Source organism: Ursus arctos, unplaced genomic scaffold (genome assembly GCF_023065955.2).
Source record: "Ursus arctos isolate Adak ecotype North America unplaced genomic scaffold, UrsArc2.0 scaffold_34, whole genome shotgun sequence".
NCBI classification, from domain to species: domain Eukaryota; kingdom Metazoa; phylum Chordata; class Mammalia; order Carnivora; family Ursidae; genus Ursus; species Ursus arctos.
Window position 1 is genome coordinate 26,436,101 of NW_026623030.1, and position 17,542 is coordinate 26,453,642.

A 17,542-nucleotide genomic window follows, 5' to 3' on the forward strand; every position below is an offset into this window, starting at 1 on the left:
GGCCACACCTGTCAGTTTCCATCAGTTCACGTCAGTTCCAGAAACAAGCTGTTGCCTGCATGGGAGGGATGCCTTCTTTCAGAGAGAGAGGTGTGCTTGGCAGGATGGCGGGTTCCACGTGCGGTATAAACAGACATGTGGCTGTGGTGAGCCTGCCTCTTACATTTATTTATTTATTTTTAAAGATTTTATTTATTTATTTGACAGAGAGAGAGGCAGTGAGAGAGGGAACACAAGCAGGGGGAGTGGGAGAGGAAGAATCAGTCTTCCTGCTGAGTGGGGAGCCCAATGCAGGGCTTGTTCCCAGAGTGCTGGGATCATGACCTGAGCCGAAGGCAGACGCTTAACGACTGAGCCACCCAGGCGCCCCTATTTATTAAAAAAGATTATTTGTAGTGGGAGGAGGGGCAGAGAGAGAGAGAGTGTGTTCCAAGCAGACTCCTGGCTGAGTGTGGAGCCCGACCTGGGGCTCGGTCGATCCCATGCCCGATGAGATCACGACCTGAGCCGAAATCAAGCTTCGGACGCTCAACCACCTGAGCCACCCAGGCGCCCCGAGTTTAATGGGGCTTATTTATTAGTGTACACGTCTATAGGGTCGTGCATTTCGTGGGCAAAAAGTACCACTTGGAGGATTCACGTGCCTCCTCAGTCGGGGATTGGGAGGAACCAGGATATGGAAGTGCTCTGCAGCGAGTTGTCTTTTTGGAAGGCGAGTCGTCCGTCCGGTACGCTGGAGGAGCTGTGTTCGAGGCTCTTTCTGCGAATTGGGGAATTTTCTATTCAAGTGCCAGGACTTGCCCCACAATTTCTCTGTCTTATGAACTTGTGTTTTGCTATTTCAGCGTATGTTGTATGTCCTTTTGGTATTTCTTTATGTCGAGGCTTTCCTGGAAGTGACGTTCACATCTCAGGCGCAAGTTGTGGTTTGCTGGGCTTTCTTCGTTGGCCATGGCAGACGGACACAGGAGTGAGGCTGGCGCCCGGTTCTAGCTGCTTCTCTCCCTCAACACGGTCCCGTTGGGTGCTGAAGGTGTTTGCCTTTTGCGTGACTGATGGCGACCACCCTTTCTTTCCACTTGCAGGGTGTTCTGGACCGCTTTTCTCAAATCCAGCCGAAGCTCATCTTCTCCGTGGAGGCCGTCATGTACAACGGCAAAGAGTACAGCCACATGGACAAGCTGCAGCGGGTGGTGAAAGGTGTGCAGCTCTCCCGGGTCTGAGCTGGCGTGGCAGGGCGCAGGGTGCGGGAGCCCGCGGGGTCACCAGGGCCCCGTGTCGCCCATCCCTCGGTTGCGTTACACGTTGTAAGAAACGTAACCCTTGAGTATGTTGTGGCCTGTAAGCCTGTGTTCCCCCTGCCCTCCCTCAGGACTTCCAGACTTGAAAAAGGTGGTGCTGATACCTTACATTGCCTCAAAAGAGAAGATAGACATTTCCAAGATTCCAAATAGGTAAGCCAGCCACGCGCCGATCGCTGGTTCCGGGTAGAACCCACCGGAAGTCCCAGTGGGTAGTGGATTCTGTGAATCCTTTCGCTGGGTGCTGTAGCATTTTAGAGGAGCGGGAGGTTTTGGTTAAAAATCACAGTTCGTAGATGGGCACCCGAGGCCCCAGAGTGAATCCCCCGAGGCCACACAGCCGCTTAGTGGTGGAACTGAGAGCCCAGGAGGACTCTGTCTCTCTCTGCTGTGCCTTTGAAGCGTCAGGTCAAGCCCAGCTCCCTGATGAAATGGAAATTATCACAAGCACGTGTGTGTGTGTGTGGTTGTGTGTGTGTGTGTATGCACGTATGTGCACAATAAACACACACACGTGTATGTATTTCCCCTTTAGAAACTTTTCTTTGTCCTTATTGCTAATAGTGTCTTCCTCTGTTTTTCTGACATTTATAAGCTGTTCACCACACACCTTAAGTACCAGATAGTATCGTGAGCAGTTTATTTGGAATAGGAATTAAGGAAGTGGGTTATGGTTTGCTCACAGTTGAATGTGTCTCCAAATTCTTGGAGTTATACTTCTTTCCCCTTCCTTGAAACTGTCATAGGGGAGAGTTCCGAGGTCAGATGTGTTTACTCCCTTTGGTCCTGTGGGGGTCCTTGTGTCCCCTGTGGGAGGACAGGGAGGAGATTGCAGGGGTCTTTTTATTGGGGCAGACAACCGACACGTGGCTTGGTGTTTTGTGCAGGTTGCTTTCTAGGGCTGCTGAGGGGAGGACGTCTAGGTGCTGTGCTCCAGGGGTGGCAGTTGCGTGGGAGGGACCAGACCCACCTGCAGGGAGGGCGAGCTGTGACCACTGGGCCCGTAGACACAGCCATGCTCCTTGAGAGGGGGGACAGGAAGTGCCCAGGGGCTGAGAGAAGGGCTACGGGGTCTGGGGGAGGTGGCACCGGAGGTGACCTTGAGAGATGATCAGGGTTTGGGGACAGTTGCCTGTGCTCGGATTCCAGAGGACAGAGGGTGCTGCTGGCAAAGTGACTCTTCCAAGAGGGCTGGGGTCTCAAACCAGACTGCTCGGGTTCAGATGTCAGCTCTGTGACCCCGTGTAAGGGGTTCACCTGTCTGTGCCTGGGGTTCCCCATCTGTAAAATGGGGGTGATAACAGCACTTTCTTCACAGCCTGGCTGTGAGCATTCAGTAAGTTAATGCCGGGCCAAGGGCACTCAGTGTAGCCCCTGGCAGTCCCTCTGTCATGGTGAGTGGCGGATAGCCGCCAGCTGCAGTGGGCCCCGTCCCACAGAGCCTCTGGGTCAGGATGTGCAGGCCCTTACGGCGCTTGGGTCGTCCCTGAGACTGTGGGAGCCCTGCCAGCCTTGATGAATGACAGCCAGATGACGAGCCCTGGTCCCATTTTCTCACTGCGCACGCAGCTCCCCTGCCTTTCTTTCGGGGGCCGTGACACACACAGGCTGGGAGGAAGACCAGACGGGCTCGCTGGCCCCACGGTGGCCCGACTTTTATCCTTCTGAATGTGTTCATTGGCCGTTGATATGGAACGAGAGCATCCTGTAGAATCACGTTAGCCACTTCATTTAGCCTGGTATAATGCAAGAGCTCCCACCGTCCCGCTCTGGGAATTAGAGCTCCGCGGCATTTGGTCTTTGATTGCTGGATGCCATAGATAAACGACCAACAAGAACGCGCCCGGGCCGGAGACCTGGGCTGGGGTGGGGGACCGCCACGTGGGATTTTCACTTCTAGAAGAGCAACAAAAGTGATTGCTACTTACTGTGATTTATAGACCGTTTGGAAGAAAAGGTTTTTCTCTGTGTGAAGTATCCGATTAGATTGGGCACTTTGTATAAATGGGACTCGAAGGGGAGGTGGAGGTGGAATGGGGCTTTCGTTGGCTGGAAAGTTCCACAGTGAATAATTTTCCTGACACTCCGGAGCAGAAGGCTTTGTTTGTTTACCGCTCAGAGTTGAATTATTCTGGATGCGCTTTTTAAACCTCTGCACCTCCCCCACGAGATGTCCTCATCCTTAAGGATGCCTTCCCATGCAAGATAGCGCGTTCTCCCCTTTCGTGTGTGTGCATTTGTGTTTCAGAGTAATTACCCTTAGCAAATTGCTGTGGGCTGAGTTTAACTGATTCTCCCCCTTTCTTGAAAGGAAGTTCCATTTGTCAAATTGGCAAGTTTTTTTTTCCCCCCCTCCTCCCTTTTAAGCCAACAGAAGGATAGGGCCAGGATCAGTATTCCTGCTCATCTCAACACAGAAAAAGCACCTCTCCCAAGAGGGCCTGTGGCTTCAGCTGCCCTGCTTCCGCTCAGAAAACGCATCTGTTCGCCTTCCTCTTTCGCTGGTGTTTGGCCACATGCATTGGCGCTTTATGTCAGCTTTGGGGGCAGATTTCTTAGGTGGTAGTCAGTGACTGGACTTAATCTTATTTGTTTCTGGATAGAGGTTTGTACCTAGCTCTTGTCCTCCTCCGGGCGTAGTTTCCAGTGGTAATGCATGATACATTTGCCTGGAAGTGTCTCTGTCGTAGAAACTGGTCTTCGGGTCTCGGCCCACCGTCTCGCCCCGACTTTCTGAGGAGGAGCTCAGGAATCTGGTGCCTCCCTCCCCTCCCTGCCCCTCACAGGGGCCGCGCAGATGGGAGCTGGACTCCCAACCTCATTCCCCGGAGTCTGCGTGCGAAGGGGATGTGGTAACTGTAAACGATCCTTCAGCACAGTGCTTCTTAAATACTCCGAAGAGTCTCAGAAGAGACGGCCCTTGGCCCTGTCAGCATGCTACGAAAGCAACTTGGAATCTTCGCTCGTTCAGTTCGGTTCCCTTCAATTAGCGTGAATTCGAATTCATAAAGATTTGACTTCTCCCCTCCCTCACCGAAAGCTTCCAAACAAGGTTCATTTTCCCCGGAAATCCTACAAGGCAGCAGTAGGGGGCAGCGCACGGCCATGTCTAGCCTGGGAAGCCCCGCAGATGCAGCCCAGGATTCGGGAATGTTCACTGTCTGTTTCTGTGTGTTTTGCCCCCAGTGTGTTTCTGGATGAGTTTCTCGCAACCAGGAAAGGCGAGCAGGCCCCACAGCTGGAGTTCGAGCAGCTGCCCTTCAGCCACCCGCTCTTCGTTATGTTTTCGTCGGGCACGACCGGGGCGCCCAAGTGCATGGTGCATTCTGCTGGGGTACGTCTCTCCACCCTCTGTCTGCTCCCTTGGGGACTCCCAGCTGGTAAAAACAACCATCCGAGTCTGCGCCCCAAACACCCACCCCAGCCAGACTGCACCCCCTCCCCAGACACTCTGTCATGCAGTCCCTCTTCAATGAGGTGGGGGTAGCATGGAGATCTGAGCCCAGGTACTCAGAGCTGCTGTTCCAGGTGCTCGTTTTCCAGGGGCTGCTGTGGTGCCTGTCACCTCTGTGATGGGTGCGGAGGCCCCACAGTGCCTCCAAGGCAGGGCGTGTACTCGGCCGGGGCCCTGTAGGTGCTTGTGAGCACGGTGGGTGGGCCCTCCCGGCATTGCACAAAGAAGGAGGGAGAGCCTGGACCACAGCAGCCATGAGCGCCTCAGGGGTTGGGGAGGTGCTGGTGTGGGTGCGTGAGGCCATCGTGTTAGAAGTGTGTGTGGATGTGAGGGTGTGCTCCATGGCGTGGTCACACAGAGCTGCCTGTGGGCTGTGGTCGAACACCGGGAAAGCTCCCGGGTCATGTTGTAAAGTGCGGGTAGCTGAGAAAAGCTCACCAGGCCGCAGTCATCGGCTCGGGCCGTCGTCCCCAAGCACCACGGGCTGGCGGCTTGAACAAGAGCCACGTGCCTCTCATGGGTCCCGGGCTGGAAGTCTGAGATTGGGGGTCCAGGGTTGGGTTCTGCTGAGGCCTCTTTCCTTGGATTGCAGACGGCTGCCTTCTCCCTGTGCCCTCACTCGGTCTTTCCTCAGTGCGCATCCCTGGGCGTCGTGTTTTGTCCGAATTCCCTCTTTTGTGAGGACATCAGTCAGATTGGATTAGGACCTGCCCTGGTGGGCTCTCTGACTTCATCACCTCTGTAGTCACGTTCGGAGGTCTTGAAGCCTCAGGGCTTCAACACAGACTTTGGGGACCCCCAGTTCAGCCACAACACATACCCCTTTTTTTCCCGCCCAGCTCTACTGGACTTTTTGACTTTACTGAAATAATGCTTTGCTACTAAGTGTGAGATTTTATCCATATTGATTAGTGATGTTACCCTTCTATGCTGGAAACAATCGCGAGCTCGTGGGAAAGCCGCCGGCATAGCACGATGGGCTCCACGGGCGCGTCAGCTGCTCTCTGCCCACGTTGATGTTCTCAGCATCCGTTCCTGACGTTTTCTGAAAAGACTTCTGCGTGGCCTCTGTCTCTGTGTGCACACGCATGCTCTTTTGCTTTCTGCTGACCCCCTTGCGAGTGAATTGCTGAGTGCGGCCCTTCACCCCAAGCACTTCAGCACGCGTCTCCCGAGAACTAACCCCACAAACCCCTCGTCCGGTCGTCGTGTTCAGGAAGGTGGGCGTCCATATGATACGGTCACGTGACGAGCGGCCCCTGTTCGGGTGCTTGTACTCCCCCAAAGACCTCCTGAGCAGCAGCCTGCTGTCCGCAGCATCCGTGGCCCGGAGCCGCCCCTCCGCCTGCCTTCGCCTGTCGAGACATAGGCATTTGGGGAGCGCAGCTGCTAGTCTTGCGGACTGGCTCCCTGGAGTCCTTGGATGCGTCCTGCTGCTTCGATCTGGCGGACGCCTTCTGGAAGTGATGATGTGTGTTTCTCCGTACCTCCAGTCAGGAGGCACCGACGTCCGTTTACTTCATACTTGTCATCTAACCAGACATCTAACCTTCAGAGAGACCGTTCCTCATGCATTTGGTACCTTTCTACGACCGTGATCCCTCCTGGCCTCCTCTTGTCATCCTGCCCCGCTCCTGCCCGTGATGGGAAAGCTTCTTTCTGACTCAGGCACAGTCCCTGTCTAGAACTCGGACGTCTCCTGGGCCGGTCTGGGAGCCAGCCGCCTCCCTGTGCTCCGTGCCCATGGCGGTCCTTCCAGATGCCCTGGGCTTGCCTGGCCGGCTCTGCAGCTCTCTCCAGACCTGCTGTCCCACTTGTCCCTCAGTTGGCTGAGCCTGGACGGCGGAGAAACACTGGCAGGCTCTTGGTCAAACCTGTCGTAGCCTTCTCTCCTCCCCCTGCTCAGAAGAAGGGGATTATCCGACAGGAGAAAGCCCCTGTTCACAGACGGCTTTTTAGCTATTGCTTGATAAGATGGTGGCATTTGAAAATCAAATCTGAAATTTCTCTTATTCTAGTTCATTTAGCTTTTACAGATGTTCCCTATGCCTGGAAGCAGTCTGAATCCCTTCCATAAAAAGGGGACATTTACATTTGAATCATTTTAAAGCCTTTTACAGCTTTTCGCAGAGCGTTTCCATCAGAATGGGGAAAGGAGTTAGCTGGGCTCCATTATTACCTGGATTTGGATTCGCTGGAGGTCTGATCACAGGTTACTACACAGTGACTTCTCGGGAAGCCACAGGGCAGGAGAGAGGGGGACCCCAGGGGGCTGAAGGCTTTATCTCTGCCAGTAACACCGGCCAAACCAAGTTGAACCTCCTTTTCCTAGGAGTGAGTTGACCTTGTTGTTCAAACCATCCTGTTTCATTAAATCAAGTTGGGTGTGTGCAGAGTCTAAGATGTCATTTGCTGTGGTTGCTGGAATCACATTTTCCGTGGAGAGGGGAGCTCTTGTCCGCCTGGTCACCGGCCCGTTAACGAGCTATAAGAGAGCGTTTTTAGAAACCTTGTAGACAAGGGTGGGGTATGTGTGGCAAAACAACAGACATTTTAGGAAAAAACTGAAATGTCTAACTGCACTTGTATTTTTAGTGCTTTTTGCATAGTGAATGTCACTTTTTTAGGCGAGGAACATAAAAATGTATTAGATATAATGTGGCTTGCTCATAAAATCATCATGCCTGGTATATTTAGAGTATGGAAAAGTCAGGAAAAATCGTACTTATTCTGTCTTCCCTGGGCTCTTACATCTCCAGAGAAGTGACTAAGCATCTTGCCTGTTCTGCTCAAGAGTCCCGTCAACAGGAACCTTGGAGACAGCGGGGCCGAGGGCCACAGCGAGGGGACGGAGGGCTGCCCCCCCACTTTATTGGGGTGCTGTTCCTGGTTTGCAGGCTTGTGCTTTCCGAGTCGACAAGAGGTCTCAGAAAGCAGCTTCCCTCTTCTTTCTATGAAATTAAATTCCTCTTTTTGCTTGAGATGCACAAAGTCATGTTGCCCATACTTCCTTCTCTCAGACTCAGCCATAAATACTTAAAAATTAAGAGCAAAACTGCTGCGAATTAAGGTTCATTCAGAGAGATTCTTGAGAGAGAAGCAAAGCCGGGCTCGTTTTGTGCTGCCTGAGAGGGGAGGAGCAGGCGAACAGATGTAGGGTTATAAATAGGCCAGGCTCGGAGCCGACCGCACCGATGAAGAAACAGGTCTGAACCAAATGACGATTTTAAGGAAAAACACGGGAAGGGGATTTGCTGCAGGCCCCTGTAGTCAGGGAGCCCCTGGTCCTGTCAGTGGACTTGACGTGTGAACGTTTCATGCTCACTGCAAGAGTTCCTGAAGCAATGTTGTCCCCAGGCGGATGCCCCCCCCCCCCCCGAGTCCGAGGGAGAGTGCTGTGTCATGCAATTTCTCTCCCAAGCTTGTGACCCCCTCGGGTGGGGGGCTGTTCCCGACCCTCATGTTGCATGCTCCATAGAGCCACCGGAGACCCGGCATCTGCAGGTGGCCTTTTGGATCCTCAGAAAGGTCCTGTGCTGGGGTCTGCCCAGCCCCCGAGTGTCTGTGGTCCCTGCTGCTCCCCGCGGACCTGGTGACGGCCTCCGTTCCAGGCATGCTCTGGAGCAGGAGACTGTTGGGTAGGGTTGTTTCCATTGGGCTTTGAAAGGGATCCTCTCCCCCTGCTGGCTTGTTTTTATTTCTCTTGGGTACGACTTGTGATACGTGGATCCTGGCTTCAGCCCCGATAGTCCCTAAACAACGGGGGCCCGTTGCCACCAGCCGGGTAGTCCCATCTGTGGAGCGGACTGAAGTATGGTGGCCGCCCTCTGCAGGGGCCTCCGAGGGGCAGTGCCCCCTGTAGCCTCGGGATCGTGTATGAGATCCACGCACAGATGGGAGCACCGAGGCCGAGAGACGCTAAGTGGCTGGTGCAGGGCCCCTTGCTCTGCCCTCCGCGCGGTGCTTGGAGATGGGGTGCTCCCGCCCCCCGTGAGCTGCAGACAGACAGGATGAGTTCAGCAGGAGGGGTGTGGGCGGTGGAGTATTACAGAGCTGAAAACAAAACACAAGGGAGCTCTCAGTGCATGGATAAAGAGCTCCGAGGTATGTTACGTGGAAAAAGCGAAGTGCAGGGTGACATGTGCAGATAAAAAGCCAGCATAAATAAATACATGCTGATAGGCCAGGAGTATACCTGGAAACACACAGGACGTGGGTGCACGGCCACTGGAGGCGTGGGGGCAGGGGAGGGGGCTAGTCGTGCCGACCGCTCTGGAGCACTGGGCCGTGCACTCACAGCTCCTGTTAAACGCTGTGGTAAGGAAATGGTAGATGGTGCGTGAGGGTTGGGGGTCTGACTGGGTGTTGGGGCTGAAAGCAGGGTGTGGCAGTGCAAGGCTTGCAGAGGGCTACGGAAGTGTGGCGGCCGCATCCCCCCAGTGCTGCCCTGTCACGGCGCTTCCCATCGTGCTGTCGTGTCGCGCTCCCATCCTTCTGCCCCTGGCCTTGACTTTGCCTTCCCACTCCTCTCTGCCTGGGGTTGGGGTCCCACCGTGCTTCTGATCTCTGTGCCAGCTGGAGCTTGCAGGCCGGCTGGAGCCGGTCAGAGGCTGCTTCCCGGTGCTCGGTGACTCTCGGGTCCGGTTGTAGGGTGCCTCGGGAGTCCTGCTCATTGCAGCGAGCGTGCTCAGAAGTCTGCTTCCTCCTGGAAAGGAGCGGGAGGCTGGCTCTCCCCCGGGGCTCTGCGTCTGGGCTGTGTGCGCTCACGCTGCCGTCCCGCCTCTCCCCAGGGCACCCTCATCCAGCACCTGAAGGAGCACGTTCTTCACGGCAACATGGGCAGCGGCGACATCATGCTGTATTACACCACGGTAAGCGGGCTCCCGAGGGTGCCAGGAGCCAGGGTGTGTGGCGGGCCGGGTGTCCTCCTGTCCTCTGCGTCCCTCCCGTCACTCGCTTTGGTCCCTTCAGGGCCGGTGTGATTCGGTCAAGGGTTTTGTGACGGGGCCATTCTTTGTGTTAGCCGGGCAGGCCCAACGGGAGCACACGGGTGCTGGTACGAGGGAGGCGGGGGGGTCAGGGTCAGAGAAGGAGATGGGATGACGGAAGCGGAGTTCAGAGTGAAGTGGGGTCATGAGCCAGAGGATGTGAGTGGCTTTTTGAGGCTGGAAAAAGGTAAGCAAAGAGATTCCTCCCTAGAGCTTCCAGAAGGAGCACAGTCCTGCCGACACCTTGATTTTGGACTTCTGACCTCCAGAACGCTTACATAATGTATTTGTGGTGTTTTAGGCCACAAGTTTGTGGCAGTTTGTTGGAGTAGAAATAGGAAACGTATCCAGATGGCTCTCCCGATTACTGTGACAGTAGGGGGTCCAGGTGTGGAGGCCAGGTTGGGCCTGAGACTATCCTGGGGACCAGAGCAGCTCCCCATTGCAGGACCAGGCCGGGAGGCCCCCTGTCCTGGGCGTGGGCACGCGGCTCAGGCTACCACCATGCCAAGCCCGTGAATGCGTTGGCTGGTGCTGCCCTCACAGAAGGAGTTTTTTTTTTTTAAAGACTTATTTTATTTCTTTTAGAGAGAGACAGTGCATGTGCGTGTAAGAGCTTGCCAACAGGGGGAGGGGCAGAGGGAGAGGGACAAGCAGGCTCCCTGCTGAGCACGGAGCCCCATGTGGGACTGCATCCTACAACCCTGAGGTCATAACTTGAGCTGAAATCAAGAGTTGTACGCTCAACCGACTGAGCCACCCAGTCACCCCACTCACAGGAGTTCTTTTCTGCCGCGAGTCCTTGCCGGTGTACCTTGTGGCCGAGCCTGGGTACTGGGCTGGTCTGCCTGGCCACCTCACCTCTCACTGAGGTGTTTCACTAGGGTCCTAGAAAGGCTGCGGCATTCGCCGAGCAAGGAAGGGGGCCCAGGTGCCAAGGGAAAGCAGACGGCACAGCAGAAACCAGTGTCCTCTGGGTCAGATGTCCCTGGGACATGGGATAGATGGGGTCCAGCCTCCAGCCATTCTCGTGGCTTAGTGTGGGATATGCATAATTAAACCAAAGCTTGGGTTCGAGCAGTTGGAGTTACTTCTGTCCTCATTGAACTCTGTAGGACGAACACTTAAGATGAGTTAAAGGAAGTGGTGTTTTACCCCAAGAGGGGGAAACTCAAAGTTGGCTTTTTCCAACGGCAAATATCAAGAGGTTTCAAAGTGAGTTGGCTCTGTTTCCTGGATGACAATTCTGTGCTGAGTTTTTAAGAAAACCGAATGTTGGAGGTGTGTTCCCAGCCCGTGAGGTTGAAGGCTGGGGCCCTGGCTGTGCCCCTGGCTGTGCCCCTGGGGAGGGAGCCCGGGACTGCACGCATTCACAGGAGGGGGATTCCGGGAGCACTCCGGATGTGTGGCCGCGCACAGGCTGCCTCGTCGCTCGGCGTGTTGAGCTGAAAAACAAGGGCTTGGGCCCAACAATTGGGGTTTCCGTCAGCTGCAGGGATTTATCCCAGACCTTCCTGACGCCGTCCCCACACGTGGGCCAGGGAGCGGGGCACCGCCAGGCTCTGGGCCCTTTTCACCGGGAAAGCCCAGCAGCGTTGGTGAAGCGTCTGCTGAATTGCAGGGAGACCCTGGCAGGTACAACAATGTCCAACTCAGCTGCCTCCCTGGGACTTGTTTAAAATGCCTGGGTTTTACATGGAGGGCAAGTACATAATGAGAAGAACTCAGATCTGGAGCAGTGTTCCCAGAGGCGGCTCACTTTTCCTGAAGCATCCTGCCTGGGAGGGAGGGGCAGGTGGCTTTTTCCTGGAGCTTGCTGGCGCCCCCAGCCTCGGGTGGCAGAGGCTGTGGGGGTCCCCGCGGCCCGAGCCCGGCCTGTGCCATGTCCCTGGCTGACCGACTTTGACAGCTTCCTCGGACGGTGAGTTGGCCGGGCCCCTGTGCTTGGGCAGCCTGGTGCTGGTTTCTTTGTTAAGAGTAATTCCTTAGTGAAAGAAACTCAACTAGGGATATTAAAACCTTGTTAAAAGGCAGCTCAACTAATCTGAGATTTTTGGGTGATCCCAGTGCTGGTATTGCTGAGGGGTGGGACCGGTAGCTTTTCAGGGGCCCGCTGGGTTCTTGAGCCCGTCACCCAGGCCGAGGGTGGCCCGCTTGCTGAGGCTCTGTGCCTGTTGTCTCTTACGTGCCCTCGTCTGGGGGTTCTTAGCCGGGCTGTACCGGAGGGCCGGTTGGGGTGCCTTGTCATGTGGTGCCCAGTCCCCTTGTGGGATCTGCACACAGGGGCTCGGGGCGGGGCAGTCCTGCCAGCGGGGCATCCTCCTGGCCCTCCCTGCCTCCCGGGCAGAGATTCCTGCTAGAGCTTTCCTCCGGCTCCCCGGCTCCCCAGCTGTGGTGGTTCTGCTCCGGAACCGCTCACAGGTTCCCCTGCATGGATGGGAACACCGTTGCCAGTGGGCTTGTGAGCACCTTTTTGCCTTAAAATTTTTCTTAAATAACCAAAAAAAGGCCTTACTTGTGTACGGGAAACATTTCACATGGCACACACGAGTGCGTGGTGAGACGTCGGTGTCCTCCTGGGTCCAGGGGCAGCCGCGTTGGTCGTGCTAACACATGTGGTCTGCGTGTTCCCGTGGCTCGTGGCACGTGTTGAGGTCTGCCCAGGTCTCTGGCTTGTGCACGGCCACGCTTTCCTGGGTGTGGATGGGGTTATGCTGCACCCTGTGTGCTGGCTTGTTTTACATGTAAGCTCGTTTCAGAGACTGCGTCAGCGCAGACCTCATTCTTGTGAACGGCCGCGGTGGGCTGACTCCTGAAAGCTTGTCACGTGCTGTTCCAAACGTCTGATGCGGCTTTGCGGATCCGATGTGTGGTGTTCCACAGCGGGTGTGCGCGTGGGACCACTTCTGTGTCAGTGGGCGTCTCCTTGCTTTCCGTCTCCCGTTGTCTCCAGCAAGGCTGCAGCGAGCACTCTTTGACCCATCTTAGCGCGCACGTGTGCGTGGCTCTGTATGAGCGACTCTTGGCGTGGAATTGCTGGGGCAAAGCCTCGTGCATTGGAGATGGGTTCTTGCCAACTGTTGGCTCAGTTTCAGGAGGTTTTCTAGGGACATGAGAAGCTGAGTGACAGAGGCGAGGGCACCTGGCCCAGCGCTCAGTTGACACTGTGCTCCTTCTGTCTGTTCCAGGTCGGCTGGATGATGTGGAACTGGATGGTGTCTGCTCTTGCCACGGGGACGGCCGTGGTCTTGTACGATGGCTCCCCCCTGGTGCCCACGCCCAACGTGCTCTGGGACCTGGTGGACAGGATAGGGTAGGTGCCCGAGGCGCCGTGCTTGGCCACAGAGACACGCTGCTGTTGACTGCTGTGGTATTGGTGCCCTCGTGAGAGCGCTTGGCCCCCTTGGAGGGCGCGGGAGGGTGAGGGAGGTTGAAGTTGCCAAGGTGGGTGGGAAGGAGGAGGCAGTCCTGACAGGGACCGACCGAGGAGATGGGGGCCACCCCCAGGGCCAGGAGTGAGTCTGAAACATCAGGGTATCAGGACAGGGAATGGGATCTTGTGTCTGCAACTCTGGAAGCTGAGAACTGCTGGGAAAGCCCAGGAGAAAGGGAGCCAAGGCCAGCGAGGAGTCTGTCTCACGCAGGGCTCCTCCAGCTCCAGGAGTGGGGTGTAAAACAGGCTGTTCGGGGGATGGTGTGGATACATCCGTGAAGGGCAGGTGCAGAGCCCAGCACTGGGGAATTCACAGGGTCGGGGCTTCCCCACGCTGGCCTTCTGAGCCCCATGGCAAGAGGATAGTCCTGCTTTTGTCAGCTGTCCCCTGGAGTCTCCTCAGACCCGTCACAAGGTTGCTCCAAAATGCTCCTGCAGGTGTGTGAGGGCGTTTGTTCCCTCAGGCCATCCTGCCAACGGCTCGTTCCTTGTTCGGGCGACAGGCAGGGATCCTGAGGAGCAGAGGCAGAGCGTGGGGAAGGATGCAGGGCCCTCCCTTTCCCAGTTCCCCTCCTCATCGTCACTGGGGGAAAGTGTCAGGGGACCGTTCTGTGAGTGTTTTCTCTGCTGATGAATTAATCATAACTGGTGGGTGCCTCCTCCCCCTTGCGGCCCGTGGTCACTGTTGGCCTAATGATCGTGGCTCCGGGAGTGAGACCATAGCAGCAGCCGTGGTCTGCAACGTGCTCATTACTCTAAGCTTGAGTCTGTTCACGGTGGGGAGACAGAAGGAGCCACTAATGTTTTTAAATCCTTGGCCATTAATATTTCAAATATAACTTTGCCTGGCTTGGGTAATATTTAAATCCTGACATTTGGCTCACAATATTGGCGAGGAAGGTTATTTCCTAATGAGAGTGTTTCCAGCGAAAGGTTAATCAAATCCCTGGGAACTGAGATGACTTTAAGAGCTTTACCCTTAATACCTGTGAGCCAGGCTCCAGGTGGGGACGTGTGTGTGTGTGTGTGTGTGCACTTGTGCATGTGTCTGCATGTGTGCACAAGTATGCAGAGTGTGTATGTGCATGTGGGGGCAAGAGTATGTATGTCTGCACGTGTGGACGAGTGTATGTGCACGTGTGAGCGAGTATATGAAAGGGTGTGAATATGTGCGAGTAAGAGGGAGTGCATGTATGGTTGTGCGTGCACATGAGTGTGTGTGCATGCACATGGTGAGTGCCTGTATGTGTGTCAATGAGTGTGCGTGTGTGTGCACCTGGTGAGTGCATGTATGTCAGTGAGTATGCGTGTGCGCGTGCACACGGTGAGTACCTGTATGTGTGTGAATGAGTGTGCGTGTGTGCACGTGCACACGGTGAGTACCTGTATGTGTGTGAATGAGTGTGCGTGTGTGCGTGTGCACATGGTGAGTGCATGTATGTGTGTCAATGAGTGTGCGTGTGTGCGTGCACATGGTGAGTGCCTGTATGTGTGTCAATGAGTGTGCGTGCGTGCACATGGTGAGTGCCTGTATGTGTGTCAATGAGTGTGCGTGTGTGCGCGTGCACATGGTGAGTGCATGTATGTGTGTGAGTGTGCGTGTGTGTGCGTGCACATGGTGAGTGCATGTGTGTCAATGAGTGTGCGTGTGCGCGTGCACATGGTGAGTGCCTGTATGTGTCAATGAGTGTGCGTGTGTGCACATGGTGAGTGCCTGTATGTGTGTCAATGAGTGTGCGTGTGTGTGCGTGCACATGGTGAGTGCATGTGTGTGAATGAGTGTGCGTGTGTGCATGTGCACATGGTGAGTGCCTGTATGTGTGTGAATGAATGTGCGTGTGTGCGCGTGCACATGGTGAGTGCATGTATGTGTGTCAATGAGTGTGCGTGTGCGCGTGCACATGGTGCCTGTATGTGTGTCAATGAGTGTGCATGTGTGCACATGGTGAGTGCCTGTATGTGTGTCAATGAGTGTGCGTGTGTGTGCGTGCACATGGTGAGTGCATGTGTGTGAATGAGTGTGCGTGTGTGCATGTGCACATGGTGAGTGTATGTGTGTGAATGAGTGTGCGTGTGTGCACGTGCACACGGTGAGTACCTGTGTGTGTGAATGAGTGTGCGTGTGTGCGTGTGCACATGGTGAGTGCATGTATGTGTGTCAATGAGTGTGCGTGTGTGCGCGTGCACATGGTGAGTGCCTGTATGTGTCAATGAGTGTGCGCGTGCACATGGTGAGTGCCTGTATGTGTGTGAATGAATGTGCGTGTGCACGTGCACATGGTGAGTGCCTGTATGTGTGTGAATGAGTGTGTGTGCGCGTGCACATGGTGAGTACCTGTATGTGTGTGAATGAGTGTGCGTGTGTGCGTGTGCACATGGTGAGTGCATGTGTGTGTGTCAATGAGTGTGCGTGTGTGTGCGTGCACATGGTGAGTGCCTGTATGTGTCAATGAGTGTGCATGTGCGCATGCACATGGTGAGTGCATGTATGTGTGTGAATGAGTGTGCGTGTGTGCGCGTGCACATGGTGAGTGCCTGTATGTGAATGAGTGTGCGTGTGTGCGTGCACGTGGTGAGTGCCTGTATGTGTGTCAATGAGTGTGCGTGTGCACATGGTGAGTGCATGTATGTGTGTCAATGAGTGTGCGTGTGTGCGCGTGCACATGGTGAATACCTGTGTGTCAATGAGTATGCGTGTGCGCGTGCACATGGTGAGTGCCTGTATGTGTGTGTGTGTGCGTGCACATGGTGAGTGCCTGTATGTGTCAATGAGTGTGCGTGTGCACATGGTGAGTGCATGTATGTGTGTCAATGAGTGTGCGTGTGTGCGTGTGCACATGGTGAGTACCTGTATGTGTGTCAATGAGTATGCGTGTGCGCGTGCACATGGTGAGTGCCTGTATGTGTGTGTGTGCGTGCACATGGTGAGTGCCTGTATGTGTGTCAATGAGTGTGCGTGTGCACATGGTGAGTGCATGTATGTGTGTCAATGAGTGTGCGTGTGTGCGCGTGCACATGGTGAGTACCTGTATGTGTGTCAATGAGTGTGCGTGTGTGCGTGCACATGGTGAGTGCATGTATGTGAATGAGTGTGCGTGTGCGCGTGCACATGGTGAGTGCATGTATGTGTGTGAATGAACGTGTGTGTGCGTGCACATGGTGAGTGCCTGTATGTGTGAATGAGTGTGTGTGCACATGGTGAGTGCATGCATGTGTGTGAATGAGTGTGTGTGTGTGCACATGGTGAGTACATGTATGTGTGTGAATGAGTGTGCATGTGTGCATATGGTGAGTGCATGTATGTGTGTAAATGAGTGTGCATGTGTGTGTGTCTGAGCATTCACAGGTGTGTGGTAGGCACGTCCTGAGCATCTGCCTTCCATCAGCCCCACTGGCTCGTGCCCCAGACGTTGCTGGAGATGTGGCCTTGGCGGTCCTTAGGGCTCCTCTGGACCTGCCGGGAGCTTCCCTGCTCAGTTCATCGAGGCCGCACAGCTCTGCAGTCCCGCAGGAGCTGGGGGGAGGGGTGCTTGGGAGGGCAGCAGGCCTCAAACACCTGCTCCGACTGCCAACGGCCATTGAAGGAGGGGTGCAGTTCAGGTGTGGCGGGAGACCTTCATCTGAGCTGTGCCCCCCTGCTGAAAATTAAAACTGAGTTACATATGGTCACATAAAATCCTACCTGTCTGTGGCGAGAGGAGTGGCTCTCCCAAGCTGATGGACAGCAGGGTCCTTGTGGGCCATTTCAGAGCCTCTGGGTTTTTAAATAACATCGGCTAACGTAGGAATGAAATCTTTGCCGATTATTAATGTGTCAGCTCAGAGACTTACTAACACATCTGATAATGGAGCGTTTATTTTGTAGACACAAACAAGATTCTTTTATTTATTTGTTTGTTTATTTAAGATTTTATTTATTTGTGTGTCAGAGAGAGTGAGCACAAGCATTGGGAGCAGTGGCAGCAGAGGGAGAAGCAGGCTCCCTGCTGGGCAAAGAGCCTGTTGTGGGACTGGATCCCAGGACCCTGGGATCATGACCTGAGCTGAAGGCAGACACTTAACTGACTGAGCCACTCATGTGTCCCACAAGATTCTTTTAAAAAACGAATTTTCTTTGTCACTTGGGGTGTATTTCTGGGCTCTGGGAGTCTGGCTTGGGGAATATTCGGTTTAGAGTTGGGGCCAGAGCTCTGGGGTCTTTTGTCCAGGTTTTGCGTGTACCTGGGCGAGCATCAAAGCCACCTGAGTTACCCTGTGTCACCGGTCTCTGGGTAGGAGAGGCCTAGGTGGCGCCCGGCGGGGACTGGCAGGCTCATCTGGCAGAGGGGACTTGCTGGACCTCTGTCTGCCAGGGTCATGTCCACAC

The 17,542-nt window shown here is 54.9% G+C and overlaps 1 protein-coding gene across 4 annotated transcripts in view; it reads left to right on the top strand.

The window, feature by feature from the left end:
* The window catches only part of AACS (acetoacetyl-CoA synthetase), a 58,333-nt gene that overhangs the window by 23,173 nt on the left and 17,618 nt on the right, over positions 1–17,542 (top strand). For 3 of the 4 annotated variants that reach the window (XM_026514689.4, XM_026514690.4, XM_057305696.1), the window contains 5 exons: positions 1,086–1,200; positions 1,373–1,454; positions 4,488–4,635; positions 9,546–9,626; positions 12,932–13,056. In XM_026514689.4, the coding sequence (XP_026370474.2) occupies positions 1,086–1,200; positions 1,373–1,454; positions 4,488–4,635; positions 9,546–9,626; positions 12,932–13,056 (551 nt within the window). The remainder of the gene's footprint in view (positions 1–1,085; positions 1,201–1,372; positions 1,455–4,487; positions 4,636–9,545; positions 9,627–12,931; positions 13,057–17,542) is intronic. The other variant, XM_057305697.1, reaches the window with a different exon arrangement.